At 42.5% G+C, this 16492-nt stretch overlaps 1 protein-coding gene across 1 annotated transcript in view; it reads right to left on the bottom strand.

Moving 5' to 3' along the window:
• LOC109309643 (ATP-binding cassette sub-family B member 5-like) overlaps window positions 1-16492 on the bottom strand; it is a 91167-nt gene that overhangs the window by 29255 nt on the left and 45420 nt on the right. The window contains exons 16-22 of the mRNA XM_019534436.1: window positions 15639-15791; window positions 14718-14861; window positions 12486-12602; window positions 12085-12162; window positions 5596-5679; window positions 3378-3581; window positions 1467-1567 (exon numbers count right to left, since the gene is read on the bottom strand). Of these exons, the coding sequence (XP_019389981.1) occupies window positions 1467-1567; window positions 3378-3581; window positions 5596-5679; window positions 12085-12162; window positions 12486-12602; window positions 14718-14861; window positions 15639-15791 (881 nt within the window). The remainder of the gene's footprint in view (window positions 1-1466; window positions 1568-3377; window positions 3582-5595; window positions 5680-12084; window positions 12163-12485; window positions 12603-14717; window positions 14862-15638; window positions 15792-16492) is intronic.

Genomic DNA, 16492 nt, shown 5'->3' with positions numbered 1-16492 from the left:
TGTTCATGGAAAAGATTGTAATTTGTTTAGAATACGGAACTAAAATATAATGACTTATGCCTTATGTATTACCAAGATTATCGTGGGCAGTCAAACTCTATGTACATATAAAAACATAAGGATTTGAGAACTACCATTTACTGGGGCAGATCTTGCCAAGTATCCTTTGTCACCTAATGGCAGAGGGTGGATGCTGAAAGAGAGAGTGAACTGGGTCTGAACAGGGATTTTTCCAACCTGCAGCCTCCAGCATTCGAGGTCTAAGACAGTGGTGCTCCACATTTCTCATCAGCAGGCCAGATGGGTGGTGCCTGGCCTGATTGCAGGACCAAGGGCCATTCTGATTCAGTACCCAGGCTGGCATGGTGGCCACCAATTGGCCATGCAGAGGGAATAGGGGGCAGCCTGGCCCTCTGACAGGGCCACAGAGAAAGGAATGTGACCCAGCCCTGCAGGGGAAGGGGGCTTGCCTCAGGCCCACGGGGAGAGGCAGGAGGAGTGGGGCATGACCTGGCCCAGCTCCACCACCCAAGAAAAAGAGGGCATGACTTGGCCCCAAAGGGGAAAAAGGGGAATGGCCTGGCCCCAATTTGGCCCCATAGGGGAAAAAGGGCTGCAGCCCAGCTTCACAGAGGGAAGGGGGCGTGGCTTGGGCCCAACCTGGACTCACAGCAAGAAGGAATCAAGACCTAGCTCCATCCAGGAATGTGGGGCTTGGAGTTTGGGAATTTCCCAGATGTGATGGCTTCATGGGCTGCATTTGATCTGTGGTCCAGAGGCTGACCATCTAGTACATTCTGATTCAGAGGCTGTACCCCTAACTTTCATGCTCAGTAGCTACTGATGCATCTTTTCTCCAAGAATTTGTTCAGTCCCTTTTTCAATCTGGTTAAACTGTGAGTTTCTGCAACATCCTGTGGCAATAAGGTCTACGTTTGAATTACATGTTGTATGAAAAAGAACTTCCTTTTGTTAGTTTTAAACTTACTACCTATTAGTTTCATTTTATGACCCCCGATTCTTATATTGTATGACAGAGTAAATAATACATCCCTATTCACTTTTTTTCCACCATTTAGTATTTTATAAACCCTTATCATGTTCCCCCTCAAGTGTCTCTTTTCTAAACTGAATAGGCCTAGCCTTTTCAGGTTTCTCCTCATATGGAAGCCCCCATACCACTAATCACTCTTGTTGCCCTTCTCTGTACCTTCTCTAATTCTTCTGTTCCTTTTCCCTTTTCACCAGAACTTTCTCTTCTTAACAATATGTCTGCCCTAACATGTTAATATTCATTAGCCTTTATTTCTTTGTATTCTTTATTAATTAGTATTTAAAATAAAATAAAAATAGAAATGAAAAGAACAATTGCAATGGATAGAGACAATGCATTTGGTTTCAATATACCTGATAACTACTGGGATTTCCTACTTGAATATGAAAAGTCTATTGATATTGCTTCTTACCTATACGGCTTCTGCATATTTTCTTCATACATTTTTTCAAAAGCATGCTCTCTAGTCAATGAAGCAACAGTTCGAATGTTCTCCACAGCTTCTATTGCTACCTTTATTTAAAGAGGAAAAACAAACAATTAGACAAATGAGATGAAAAAGTTATCACTCTCACTGGTCCTTTTCAACATAGCCTGCATGTCAGTAAATATTTTATCAACAAGAAATGTTATGGCTAATACATGACTCTAATATTTTAAGTGGGGAAACAAATGGCCTGTTCTCTCTCTCTCTCTCTCTCTCTCTCTCTCTTTCACCCCCCCCCCACCAAAGGTTTAATCACAGAAAGAAACACAATCTTTAAAAAAATACATTTCAAAAGTTCATTATTGTAGATATACACCAAAAAAAGTGCAAAGCTAGGCCTAAAGTTACTGGACTGTCTGTGGTGGTATTTGGAACAGTGCTCAACCTTTTGGCCCCTCAGCCAGATGAGCGTCATGGGGCTAGTCTGCAAGTTGAACTAGACCCCACATACTAGAATTGGACCCTGGGGGCCCCGTACTGTCCCTGCCCAGGCCTGTGCACTGGAATCGGACTCCAGGGGCCTATACTGCCTTTGTCTTGTCCCGTACACCATGATCAGACTTTGAGGGCCCTCTGCTATCCTGCACACCAGTCTAGTGCACAGCGTTAAGGCCTTAGGATTCCCCATAGATCTAGGAGGAGCCCCACGGGCCAGATGACAAGGCACCAGGGTCTGGATTGGGTCCATAGGTCAGGGGTTGAACACCTCTGCGCAGCACATTGAGTTCCCAGGGTCAGCTGTGACACACCCTGGTGGCTCTATAACCATGTCTTGCTCTGCCCCTAAGGTGCCTTCCATTCTTACCCATTGTGTCTTGATGGAAAAATAATAACATTAGGGAGGCTGTCCACAAGGCTTTACATGACCTCTGTCCAACTAGACCTTGCTGACCTCTACTGCACCCCGGCACCTTGCTGGGCCTCTCTGGTCAACTGTGCCCTTCAGGGCACCTACAGCCTTAAGGGCTAATTGCGTGCCTCCAATCCTTCCCTACACCGTGCCCCAAGCCTCACAGGTGTTACCATAATGTTGTCACCTCTTCTGGGGCTTTAGCCTCTTCAGACTCTGCCCTTTTAATGTACATAAGTCTGGCTCTGTGGTCTCAGCCTCTGCCCACTCCAGGCTCAGTAGTCATTCAAGCCTTGAGCCTACCCCTTGCACTGGCATACCTCCCAGCCTGGGCTCCTTGTGAGCTCCCTGAGCCTCAGTGTTCCTTCCTGCAGCAAAGCAGACAGTTTAGCATCCCTGGGTAGCTCTCCTGGTAGGAGCTCCTAACCCTTCTGCTGACAGGGCTAGACTGTCTTGCCAGTCCAAACCCCAGGCTTATGTGCTCTCAGGGCCCTGCCCATTTATGGTTTGCAGGCTTCCTACAGGTGCTTAATTGTCTCATTTGCTCTGTTGCCCCAGGAACTGGCAGATGCTGCACCCTGACTAGCCTGCAGTGCTCCCTGGCTGAGCTACTTCTATCTTGAAGGAACAGGGAGCCCGAGGCTCGCTGTTAAGCCCTGGTATAGATTACTGAATTCTTGTTGATCTGAATTTTGAATCTTAGCACATTTTTCTTTAAGAAAAATATACAGTGTAGGTAGGATGCTACACATTCTACAGTATAAAGTTTGGAGTAATTTTTATTATTGTATTATTACTGTATTGTGGTGGCAGTTAGAAGTCCCAGTCACAGGCCAGCCCTGCACTGGAATTGCTGGTGTAAAGATGAAGAGGACTGGTTGTATGTTGAAAATACCCCTTGGGTGGGTCACATTCCAGGCCAGAAGACAAGTGAAAGCTCCCAGTCCCTCTTTATTCTGTTAGGTTATGCAGAAGACTCATTTTACCTTCCCGGCTCTCTGCATTTCTTTTTTGTCTCGGTTGGCGAATCCAGTCAGCGCAGAAACTTCCAGCATTCCAGTTACTGTAAGCACGGGAGCAATCACTAGGATCAGCAGAGTCATCTCCCATCCATATATAAAAGAAATGATGATGGACAATCCCATGGTGGAAATGTTTTGTGCTATTACACCAAGTCTTGAGCCTACTGCCTGTAATCAGGTAAAATATGAACACTATTATCTACTAATGAGTCTTAAATAGTCTCATTCTACCTGCAAAATAGCAAGCACTTCTAGGAGAAACAGTAAAATTCCAAGAACATTTCAGAGAAGCCTTTTACTTTGGTTGCAACTCTCCTGGCAGAAATGGATTGTGCAATCCAGAACCTTCACAGCACTATTTTAACAGTCTCATTATCTATTTACATTTATATTTCCTAACTGGGGGCAGCCTCACCAAGAATGACTTGCTAATTTTATTCACCTGTAAGTAGGTATCTACTTAAAGTGTGTGGGGGGGGAATAAAAATTGCGAGCCACTTGGTGTCCAGTGCTACTCTCTTGGTCTTTTCAGGGTGAGTCCCCCACCACTGATCGGCTGATAGGCCTCAGTGGCCTTGCCCATCAGTGCTGATTGGCTGAGAGGGCTGCCTGTCACATGGCCTCTCCCTTTGACTCTGACTGGTGGAGAGGGCTGCCTTTCATGTGGCCCTGGCACTTGCCACTGATTGGCAGAGAGGGGTGGCCCTGCACAAAAGGCAGCCTTTTCAGCCAATCAGTGGTAGAGGGTGAAGGGGACAGTTATCATCTTGACTGCTCCCCATTGTGCCAGCGGCTTCCCCTCACCCGCTAGGTGGGGGCTACAGCAGCCACTAGTTCCCACTGAGGAACCGGAAGTTTATTTTTAGTAAGCTTTCTTTTTTCTGGCAATTCCATGCAAAGTTGCAGGGAACACCAGTTTTCACAGTGATCATAGAAACTGCCTTTTTTTGTGGTTTCTACAAAAATCGTGAATTGAGTAGATCAATACCTACGGAGATCAAGAAAGGACCAATGGGGTGCAAGTTGTTGAATTCACAGTGGTCATGATATTTATACCCTTTTTTTATACTTTTAAAGGAACTCTGAAGTATTCCATTTTTTTTCTTCCATTCTGTAAACCACTCTTAAAAATAGCTGACCACATTGTTTTACTATTTGAGTTAAAATGTTAACTGAAATTGAGAGTTAGGGCTAAGCAAATTTTGGCTTTGCCAGACAAACCACCAACCAACTAAAAATCATTTAGGACTGACCTGAAATGGAAATTCTTGTTTTTTTCTACCATATACACTGAAATATATAAACAAATGATTTTGGGGGAGAGGGATTGCAGAGCAAACAACATGTAAGTCAACCCAAAATAACATAGTTCTTTCAAAACCCAGTTCAATTTTGAAATGAAAATGTTTTGAAACTAAAATTGAAATATTTATTTCAAATGATTCAAATGATCCATTTAAACATGAGATTTTCTGACTCTCTCATAATTTCCCCCCTTTTTGACCAAAACTAAACTCTTAACTTGACAATGGTTTTAGTTCATTGAAAAAGCATTTTTTGTGATTTTCCTATTTTCTGAAAAAGATTTTACTACATTCTACACAGAATCTCTACAAGATATATATAGCAGTATCAGCTGAATTACTTTGCATTCATTCTGGCCCATGCCTCACTTTAGACAACTCTAAAAGGAACAAAAGATTAATCTGAAACGGCAAATGTAAACACTTCTATTCTGCTCTGAACTTGAAGCTGTACCCCTTGGTGGATTAAACCATTACCTTGGATCTAAACACAGTTGAACTTTAGAAAGGTTCAAATCCAGATCCAGAGACAAAATCTTTAGTTCAGGCCCATTACTAAAAATTGGATTTTCCTTTTTTCATCCATCCTTACTCTAAACCTTCCCTGTGTTTCCTACATTTAGCTCAGTTTATTTTCCTGCTTTTTTTTTCCTCTTTGCTCTAATATTGTCTCTCCCTATTTAAAAACCCCTTTCTTCAACCCTTTCAAATAACTTTACCACCTCTACCTAAATCTGGCTTCTTTCTGTTCATTTTCACTACCTAGAGAGAGGTACTGGTCTTCCAACTTTATAGGCTGTCGTGTGTTACCAACAACCACACAGACTGAAATGCATCTAATTGTAGTTACATAGATACAAAATTAGACACATACATACCATTTGAACTTGTGCTGCTTCTGTGGCCAACCTTGTTGTCAAAGCTCCAGTACTATTTTTTTTATCATCAAACCAAGAGATGTCCTATAAAACAGATTGAAAAAACACCACATGACAAAAGGCCAAAGGTATTTGTTCACAAAAGCCGTTTCCACTTATTATGGCCACTTACACTTGAAAACTAATTTGTGCAAACAATTACCTAATTTACACAATGTGTACAGATTCTAATCCACTGTAGCCTCACTGACTACAATGAAGCTATGCTGATTTATACCTTCTAAATATCTGTCCCATGATATTTTGTGTATTCAGACATACACAAACATCCTCACGTGGCATTTTAGGGATTCTTTAAATGTTGGCCCTTTGCATTCTCAGCAAAGATAGACTAGATTTTTTATTTTCTTGCAGTCCTATAGTCTAAGTCTATTCTCTCCCCCTGCAAACTCAGGGGCCTCCCCTATAAATCTTATTATGCCCAGCAACCTGCAGTGTGTAGGCAAAGGAGGTCAACAATTAGCCTTTATAGAGTGGATGTCATGCTAATGTGGGGGCCCCTGGGTGGTCCTATATATCAGATTGACTTTTAGATACTGATCAAATGAAGATCAATTATGGGTTACAAAGAGACACTAGGTGGGTTGTCAGGATCAGTATAATTTCTGATTTCAGGCCTGGAGCTAAGATAAACTAGCTGCAGAACTTGATTTATTTTAGCTAACGCGTGAAGTTGAGGCATAAAAGTGTTAAATATTCAAATATATTTCAACGTCAACTTCTCTATCCATGTGAAGACTACTGGGAGGCAGATATTGGACTTGAGTTGAGCACTTTCATTCTGTCACTATTGTATGGGGACACTGGTTCCTTTAAATATAGTCTGAAAGACTAACACATTTTAGCATTATTTAAAAGAAAGTGTTTTAAAATCAAAATTAAAACCATTTCATAAAATTATCTCAGGGATCAGAATTGTGATTTTCCTTTCTGTTTTTAGGAAGTATGGGCCCAATCCTAAGGCAAGCTGAGTGTTTCTATTAATTTCAACAGGACGAGAATCAGACCATATGGATAGAAGCTAAGTCTTAAATGGAAAGTAAGCCTTAGACCCAGTCACCAGTATGAGCACAGATGTATTTCTGTAACAAGTTTGTGATGCTTTTATCTGGTTTGGTTACAACCACCACAGAAGGATTTTTCTACAACATGGATAAATGTGGTGATCACCATTCTGAGTCTAATAGAGGCCTGCAGTGCATCCTGGGAAGTTCCAAGCAGCTATTACTATAGTGCCTCAGCAGAGGCCCTGTGCCTGAAGCACCTGCACACAGGAAAGCCCCAGAGCCACATGAGGCCCCCTGAACAGAAAGCAAGGAAGGCACAGGAACAGCCAAACCAGTTAAACAAGTATAGTGAGATCTGGAGAAGCAGCAAAGCGACAAGGCCCATAGAAAGTTCTGTTTGACACTCAAGAGGACCTAACATTCAGACATTTCTGGCATCCAAAGATAACAAAATACATCTTCCTTGCCATGTAGAAGACTCAACAGCTATTTTGCCCTTAAGTTTTGCTTCTTGAAATATTTACTTGATCAACAGCCTTTAAGTTATTTCAGAAATGTGATTAAGCATTTGCTCTTGGCAGGCATAGTTATAGCTGCTAAGTGCTGGAAACAAAATCTTGTAAAATCTGGCCAAAATATAAGAGATACTGGAAATATAAAACTAACTCTATATATGCAGAGGTGAACAGCATTATAGAAACAAAACAAGACTGCTGATAAAACATTTACTATAATAAAAAACTTTCCCATATTTTATTAAAAAAATCTAGGTAAATCGATAAATCCACCTCTCTTGTGAAACAGGTGCAAACAGTGCAGGTAAAATAACCAGCCACCACACTTTTCTTTTAGTAATTTTCCTTTCTAGCCTCTCTACGGTCCCATATATGCTGTACTGACAGAGACAGTGACATTTATGAATGTCCAGTGACAATGTTACATATCTTTAAATATAGAATTGGGCATGACTGGTACAACCATATTAACTGTGGATCTTACTAAAGACCTGAAAAAGTTGAAATCTGTAGAACCATTCAGGATCATCCTGTGCTCTTACTGGTGCCTGCTCCAGGCTACTGGCTTCCAGAAACAGCACAATTAGAATGAAATAAGCCAACTTTTGGGAAGCAAAATCGAGGAAACAATCCCAGATGCTCCACAGACCTCCAGAACTAGAATCGTACCCTTGATCCCGTTTAGTATAGTCATCTCCATCAGCAGACTAATTAGCATCCACATAGTATTATGGGCATACTAATTGTGTATCTCTGCTCAGAGAAAGAAATGATTAGTTCAGGTGTAGCTCAGCAAAATCAGTATTATATTGTTTCTGGTTCAGAAGATAGCCCTTCTGATCTGGTAGTATGGATACATCCGGCTGGCAAAAGCAGCATTGTATTGAGTCCTCTAACAGACATAGCAGGGCACTATCTTGCACTGTGTGAACATTCAGGGTTGTGACTGATTTTTCAAAATCAGGACAGAAGTCCCTTTTAGAAACTCCATGGGGCACAGACACCAGGATTCAGCCCTGACATTAGGGGCCATTGGTAACTCTAGCTTAGATACTGAGAGTGTTTTTTGTTCTTGCCTGCTTGGTAATAATTTCTTTGTGCTCTGATCCAGAAAATGTTGCTGCACTTTCTGCCCCACCTTGTCTATTTAGTATTCAAGATATCTATCTGCCATGTGTGAAACTTAAGATGTGATTAACTAGTTAACTAGTTAATCACATCTTAAGTAATAACCTAGCCAAAAATTAAAGCAATTAATGGTATCATAAAATAAAGAATAAGCCACAAAGTTATTCTACAAAAATGTATAACAACTTTCTGGGTGGTTCCTATTATGCCATTAACGGCATGGGTGGCCAGGGGTGTGCCCCTGTGGCTGGGAACCCACAGCCAGTGGGACTCCCAGCTAGGAGAGCACGTGGTCTGCCCCCACAGCTGGGAGCCCCATCACCTGAAGGGGCTCCCAGCTGTGGGAGTTTGCTACTTGCTGGTGCAGGGTAGGGTTACCAAACATCGTTTCATAGTTGTTAGGGGCTGGAAGGGACCTTACAGATTATTGGATTCGGCCCCACTGCAGGTGGGCAGGAAAGACTGATCAAATGATCCCAGCAAAATGGGCATCAAAACATTTTTTGAAGATAGCCAGGGTGGATGACTGTACCAGTTCTGTGGGGAGCCTGTTCCAAACCCTTGGCACTTGGCTTGTAAAGAAGTTTTTCCTTATGTCTAGCCTGAAGTGATCTTCAATCAGCTTGTGCCCATTATTTCTTGTCCTCCCCTGGGGGGTCTTGGTGAATAGATGCTTCCCAAAAACATGGTGTATGGCCCGATATACTTATAGGCTGCAACCAAGTCCCCTCTGAGTCTTCTCTTCTCCACGATGAACAATCCCAAGTCCCTCAGCCTCTCCTCATACATTTTGGTCTCTAGGCCTCTAATCAGGCTTGTGGCCCCCCTCTGGACTCTCTTGAGCTTCTCCACATCCTTCTTGAAGTGTGGTGCCCAAAACTGGATACAGTACTCCACCTGTGGTCTCACCAAGGCTGAGTTAAGAGGGAGGATGACATTCTTTGTCTTGCTTGAGATGCCTTGTAGATGCATGCCAGTGTTTGGTTAGCTTTGCCAGCTATAGCATAGCATCAGTGGCTCATGTTAATTTTGTTGTCAATCATGACACCCAGGTCTCATTCACCTGTGGTGCTGGCAAGCAGAGCACTGCTAAGCCTATAAGCGTGGTGTGGGTTATTTCTCTCTAGATGGAGGACGTTACATTTCTCTATATTAAACAACATCAGGTTGAGATCTGCCCACTTCATGAGCCTGTCCAGGTTGGCCAGTATTGCCAGCTTGTCTTTGAGCATGACAAAGCTCTCCCATAACCTGGTGTCATCAGCAAACTTTGCCAGATTGCTTGTTATACCTGAATCCAAATTGTTAATGAACATGTTGAAGAGCACTGGTCCAAATACTGACCTCTGAGGGATGCCACTGGTCACCCTCTGCCATGATGACCCAGTTCCATCAATACTTTGGGTCCTACCATGGAGCCAGTTACCTAGACACTGGACCGTGAAGTAGTTGAGGCCACATTTTTCCAATTGGACCAGGAGGACATCATGTGAAACCAGGTCAAAGGCCTTTTTGAAGTCCATGTATATGACATCAACCTCATTCTCTCTATCCAGGTGGTGAGTAACCTGATTGTAGAAGGAAATGAGGTCTGGAAATGTCTGGAACAACCTGCCCATGATGAAGCCATGTTGGTGACCCTTCAGAATACTGCCTTCAGTGTGTGATGGTTTCTTTGATTTTTCTTTCCAGGATTTTACCTGGGATTTAGGTCAAACTGACTGGCCTGTAGTTTTCCAGGTCCTCCCTTCTCACTTTCTTGAAGATAGGAACCACATTGTTTTTTTTCCAGTCTTCTAGGATCTCTCCTGAGCACCAAAAGTCTTTGAATAACGTCACCAATGGCTGTGGGATGACATCAGCCAGTTCTTTTAGCACTCTTGGGTGTAGTTCGTTTGGTCCTGCTGTCTTAGATATTTCGGTTTTGTAGGTGCTCCCCCATCTGGGTTTACCCAGATGTGTCCTCTTTTTGGGCTCTCCAGTCTCCGTTAGATTTCTGAAATGTGAAACAATGTCCAGTATTTTGCTCCGTTCCACTGGTGGGAGCAAGGAGCAGGGCGATTAGAGGCAGTGGTTGTATACGTGTATGCATGTGCCCACGCACATGGCCAGCATGCAGCCAGGCAGGATTGTAGGAGCAGCAGCAGCAGATGGATGCAAGTAAGTCTCTGGGGGGTAGGGGTTGGAGGGCCAGAGCTTGGGACTGTCTGTGTGTGGGGGTGTATGGAGGGGATGGGTGCGCAAGGCATTGGGGGAAACCGTCTGAGTGCTGGGGCTGGGGCTGGGGCTGGGGCTGGGGCAGGGCAGGGAGGGTGGGGGGAAGGTACCTGCCCTTTCAGCAGGGGGAGGGGGAAAGGGAGACCTTTGAAGGCAATGGGGAACTCCGTAGCCAGACTGGCAGCACTGGGCTGGTGCCCCTACTTGTGGGCCTGGGCTGGCTGGGAGGCACTTTCCAGGGTAGAGGAGGCCTGGTTAAGCCACCTGGCATGGCACTAGAGTCCCAGCCCAGGGCAGAGGGTGCCACAAGGATCCCCTCTTCCCTACAACCCAGGCCATGGCTGAACTTGCTCTACCGCCACCTGCATGAATCAGAACCACTGTGATCTGGCCTGGTCAGGACAGGGGCATCTGGGGTTCCCATCTGGCAGGGCTGGGGGGGAGGAGGGAGCTGTGAGTCAGGAGTGAGGGGCACCAGCAAGGACTGGGGAGCTGCAGGTTGGGACTGAGGGGCAACAGTATAGCCGGGATGGGGGGGCGAGGGACTGTGGGTGAGGAGTGAGGGGTACCAGCCAGGCCAGGGGTTTGTGGGTTGGTAGTGAGGGGCAGCAACACAGATGGAGGGGATGCAGGTTGGGAGTGAGGGCCACACTGGCAGGGCCAAGGGGCTGTGGGTGAGATGTGAGCTGTGCCTCTGACAGATGTCCTTTTTTTTTGCACTGGAAATATGGAAACACTAGTGCAGTGGAAGCCTGGGATTATGATCCTGGGCTCCCCCTGTGCTGGCAATGAGGTGTGATGGAATCTGATGCTTGATCCCACAATCAAACATCCTGCCATGCATGTGTTATATGGTAGGAAGTGCAATTGTGAAGACTGCACATCAGATCCCGCCACGCCTTTACCTGCCTGGTCTGGTAGAGGTCTAAGAATCAGTTAGGAAGGTGGAGCAATGTCTGTTTGCCTGCATGGCAGAAGGAAGTTTACTGGAAGTCAGTGAGGGAAATTTTCTTTAGTTTGTGTTTCTTTTTGCATCTCTCCTTGGAGATCCCCTTAATGACACTGTTCAGAAGATTAAAGTTCATGCCATGGGGCTTTTGATGGCCAGTGACACTAACCAAAATTCACGAGAACACACTGTCTCTGTGGAGTTAATACATAAAAGCAATGGTAAGTTGGAGCATGGTACACATGGTGAATTGGAATATGATCAGGGCAGTGAAAAGCCTGGTTTAAAATTAACGGAATATAAACCAAAGTAGGTGATAATCCTGAATTCCTTCCACGCTGAAAAAAGATACTGAAGTTACATGTTGCAGTTGCAGCTCAGCAGTGTTCTAACATGTCTTGGCCTAGCCTGTGTGGACAGATGACTTCAAAATCCTATTCCAATTGTTGGAACAAGGTTGATTTGCCACCATATTTAATGACCGTCTCTTCGTGAATTTAATGGTATCAAATGACTTGGTGGCCTTCGAATAGAACTGCCAGGCAAATGTTTGATTTATTTGTAATTTATTTTTACAAGGGAAGTAAGAAAATGATGAATTTCTAACACTAACCTGTCGCAGCATGGCTTTAAATGCCATATGCCTTAATCTCATTGTTAGGATTTCTCCTGATCTCCCGTAAAGGAATCCCTGAAAAAAAAATGAGTATTATTTTATACCTTTGACTTTTTAAAAAAAGCATTTTTAACTTCCAAGAAATTCTAATATTTATGCATCAAATATATTGATCGATTACAAACATAGCACTTATCTCTAGATGTGAATTTAATTTATACTAACAAATAATTTATAAATAATAATAAAATATTTGTAATAATAAAAAGAAAACAATATAATGAGATGAACAATGTAGCTGCCAATTTCCCCTCCATATTTATGCCAGGATCCCTCAGTTACCAGTCTTAAACCAACAATTAATTTGAAAAGTCGGTCATTTTTAAATGAGAGTTTACCTGCAAGAAATAAGTCAGAAAGCAAACAACACCTATCCCAGCAAATAAGATGGACAAAATGTTAGCTTCATGTTGGATCTGCACTTTGTATGAGGTACTATTTTTTATTTCAAAAATCTGCAGAAATGGAAGAAAAGACAAATGTTTGGTTAGCTGCCTTCATCTTAACAGACACAGAAACACGCAGACTTAGAAAAACATTTATATGAATATTTCTACAACAAAAGTGTAAGCATAACATTTTCAAAAACACTGTAGCAATTTTAACCCACTGAAAGTCACAGGGACTCAGGCATTTAAAAAAATATACTGGTAAGTATATTTTGAAAGAAACCCAAAGAAATAAAGTTTGTTAATTCTAACAATACAAAAATTGGGAAAAAATAATACTCATTTAATTTTTTTTCTTTTTTGGTAAAACTTAGTTTAATTTGAATGGAACATTTAGAACAACAAAAAAAGTTCAAAGTAGAAGATGGTATGTTCATAGCTTTTATTTATTTATTATCAGTCTATATTATTTTGGTGGGAGGAGAAAGGCAGTTTTTTTACTGAATTATTAAAATTCTTTTTAAAATTCTTAAAAAACACTTAAATTAAACCTGTATAATATTAGGTGCATGCACAAGTGTTTCCGTTGCTGAGGACCTTCATGCATTCTTTCCTTGCCTATTTTGTTTGGGACCATACTGAGAATGCTAGTGGTGCATCTCAGCAGCCTGGTTACTAGTCACTTACCTGTGTTTAAACTTCTAGACAGTAATAATTATTATATCTGTTAAATACTGAAAAAGCACTAAATCCAAACTTAGCAGGGATGGAAAAATATCTTGTCAGCATTCAGCTGGTAAGTACCTTTACAACAGAGGGGGGCATAACTCCCTAATGGCATCAAGAAACCTTTTTATTTGCCACTATTTCAGTGGATAGAACCTTTCAAGGACATGTTCTCTCTCCAACTCTCAGGTTGCTTACAGGTGTGAAAAACTCCCCAAAGCAGAGCTTTACTTTCAGCTCAATGCACCCCCATACTAAGTGCAGCACAACCTCACAAGAGGCATTGCATTAGTTTGACCCAGTTCATCCAGTGCCTATATAGATTACACACCACAGTGGGGCTTTTTGGCACTGTTGTTTAATAGCCGATTCAATCACCTTCAGCTAAAAGCAGCAAAAAAGCCCTGCTCAGATATCTGATCTATACAGATAGTTAGGATCTGGGTCAGACTAATGAGCTTCCTCTTCTGATAAAGTGCTTTTTTTCCATGTTTATCAGTGTCCTCAGTTCAGAAAGATCCCTACCTGCATAAAAAAGGGATAGAAAAAATGCAGCCCACTGCTTTAAGTACAGATGCAAGGGCCAGAAACTTCTGTGTTTTAAACCTACTCTAAGAATGATCTTTCCTGTGATTTCCACTTTCTTATACCTGGAAAACTGAGTACATAATAGTTGAACAGAATGGCTAGAGATGTTTTCTCTGACATCTCTAACCCAATATATGGTGGATGATAGGGAGACTATTGAATAGGGGATAGATCACTCTAGAGATACGCAGTTCGATGCTCTCCTTGCATAGCATCTGCTCCTGCCACTGTCAGCGATATGATACTAGGCTAGATAGATCACTGGTCTGACCCAGTATGGCACTTCCTATATTCTTATGTCATAGGGATGCTGCAGGCTATGTAAATGGAAAAAAAGTGCTATATGAATGCTACAGGGTTTTTTGGTTGTAGTCATGTTGGTCTAAGGATATAGGCAGGCAAGCTTCTTTGGGCAGGTGTGATATCTTTTATTGACCAACTGAGTAACTGGAAAAAAGTTCTTTGCAAGCTTTCTGGCACAAGCACCCTTCTTTCATTGCTTGGACATCTCAGAACAGCAGAGACTCCCTATGCCTGAAGAAGGATGTTTGTGTCCGAAAGACTGCAAAGAACTTTTTTCCAACTCAGTTGGTCCAACATGAGTGCTAAGAATTATTATAGTATAGAGAAACTATGTTAGTCAGAACAAATTGTATGCAGAAAGACACAAACACTCTTTCCCTAGAGAAAGCACACCATGTTTCTAATCTCCCCAGGTTGGATGTTCAGTGACCAGACAGCTACAGTAATATGATTCTGGCTTGCACGGTTTCATATAGTGTAGATGGGACCAAAAGTTCCAGTCATGTCATATTCATTACAGTCCTTCTACAGTTAAATTAAAGAATAATTATTCTTATACTTAACTGTTACAATTCTACCAAATATGACGGCAAAGACGGGGGAACATGCTCCATTTATAATGGCAGCCAGCGTCCCTAATGCAATCAAAGGCCACTCAGATTTGTTTAATCTAAAAAGTTTCAACAAAGAAACTTGGGGCAGATGTTCCTATAAAAGAAAACAGAAACATTAAATCAATTATTGTATCTTTGTAAAATACAGTTCTCTCCTTTCATTTTCAGAGTCCTGACTTGAACTACTTGTACACTGCATATAGAAAAAGAAAATTTAAGAATCTGGGAATGGCCCAATCCATTCTATGATACTCACTCCATAATAACCTTAACAGCAACATCTGTGTTAATAGTTATGTCTTCCATTCATATAAGGTAGCAACTTTGACCCAAGGGTCCCAAAGCAGTGTTACAAAGGAGGGTAGTATTGTCATAGAATCATAGAAATTAGGGTTGAAAGGGACCTCAGGAGGACATCTAATACAACACCCAGCTCAAAGCAGGACCATCCCCAGCTAGATCATTCCAGCCTGGGCTTTGTCAAGCTGGGCCTTAAAAAGCTCCAAGGATGGAGTTTATACCTCCTCTCTAGGTAACTTGTTCCAGTGCTCCACCACCCTTCTAGTGAGAAAGTTTTTCCTAATAAAAATATGATAGCTGAGGACAACCAGAAACAGAAAAGTTAAGCAATTTGCTGAATGTCACATGAATCAGATATATACATTTAGAAAGAAGAAACAGCCTTTCTAACTGGCACTGAGATAATCTTGAATAGACTGATCTATTCAAAATTGCTGCCATTTCTTTGGAAGAACTCTGCAGGGTCTGTTGAAACTCATATCTTTTCACTGTACCACACCATAACTAATCATTTTTTAGGACTGAGCAAGACCCACCAAGAAAATCAAATGTAGCTTCTGTAAATGATTACCTCTTCAGGTTTGGCTACTTCTTCAGACATCTTTTGTGGAATATGTTTTATACTTGCTTTTTCAAAGATCAAGCTGTTGCTGGGTGGTGCTTCTTCATGATTTTTCAGAACTGTTTCTGCTGATTCTTCACTGTGCTCTGCTTTTTTAATTGACTTTAACATAACAGAAATTCAGTTACAAATATATCGAGTACAACAGTGTAGTTGTAAGAAAAGGACTTAATTTCCATTTGCAGTGTCAGGTAAGTACCATGAGGTCTCTGGCACTTGTTACGTCTATGGCAGGATTAACATGTTAATTGCACCAGAATTGACAATGGTGCCACACATTTACAAAATTTAAGGCACCATAAAATGGCAAACCAGCCACAAAGATGGTCCACATATAATGTAGGACAGCTTTGTAACTGGTTTTCATGCAGCTGTAAACTGAATGTGTAGCATGTCCATGCCCCAGAGTTGTCTGAGGCCTGATGATGATAATTACCTGATTGTTGGAATCAGCCCCTGGTGGCCCTGGTTTCCAACTAGCCCCAAACTGACAATCAGCTGATTGTTAGCATTCCCTTCAGGCAGCCCCAGGTCTCCAGTAATCCTGGGGCTACCACAGGATGGAGCAGGCAGAGCCAAAGGGCTTGCCCTGCTGCAGAGTTTAACTCGCAAAGTCCATTAGCCCTGCTGGGGCATGTCAGTGAAGGGGTTTAAACTTGCTAGCTGGAACAACCCCTGAGCTCCACCTGTGGGAACCCCAGATCATGCAGCTGGCCCTCCTCTGGACCCTCTCAATGTTGTCCACATCCCTCCTGAAGTGCGGCACACAGAACTGGACACAGTACTCCAGCTGTGGCCTGACC

Source organism: Crocodylus porosus, unplaced genomic scaffold (genome assembly GCF_001723895.1).
Source record: "Crocodylus porosus isolate Cpor-Errol unplaced genomic scaffold, CroPor_comp1, whole genome shotgun sequence".
Lineage (NCBI taxonomy): Eukaryota > Metazoa > Chordata > Crocodylia > Crocodylidae > Crocodylus > Crocodylus porosus.
Note: the sequence above shows the minus strand (reverse complement) of the source record. Positions and strands in the feature narration are given on the sequence as shown.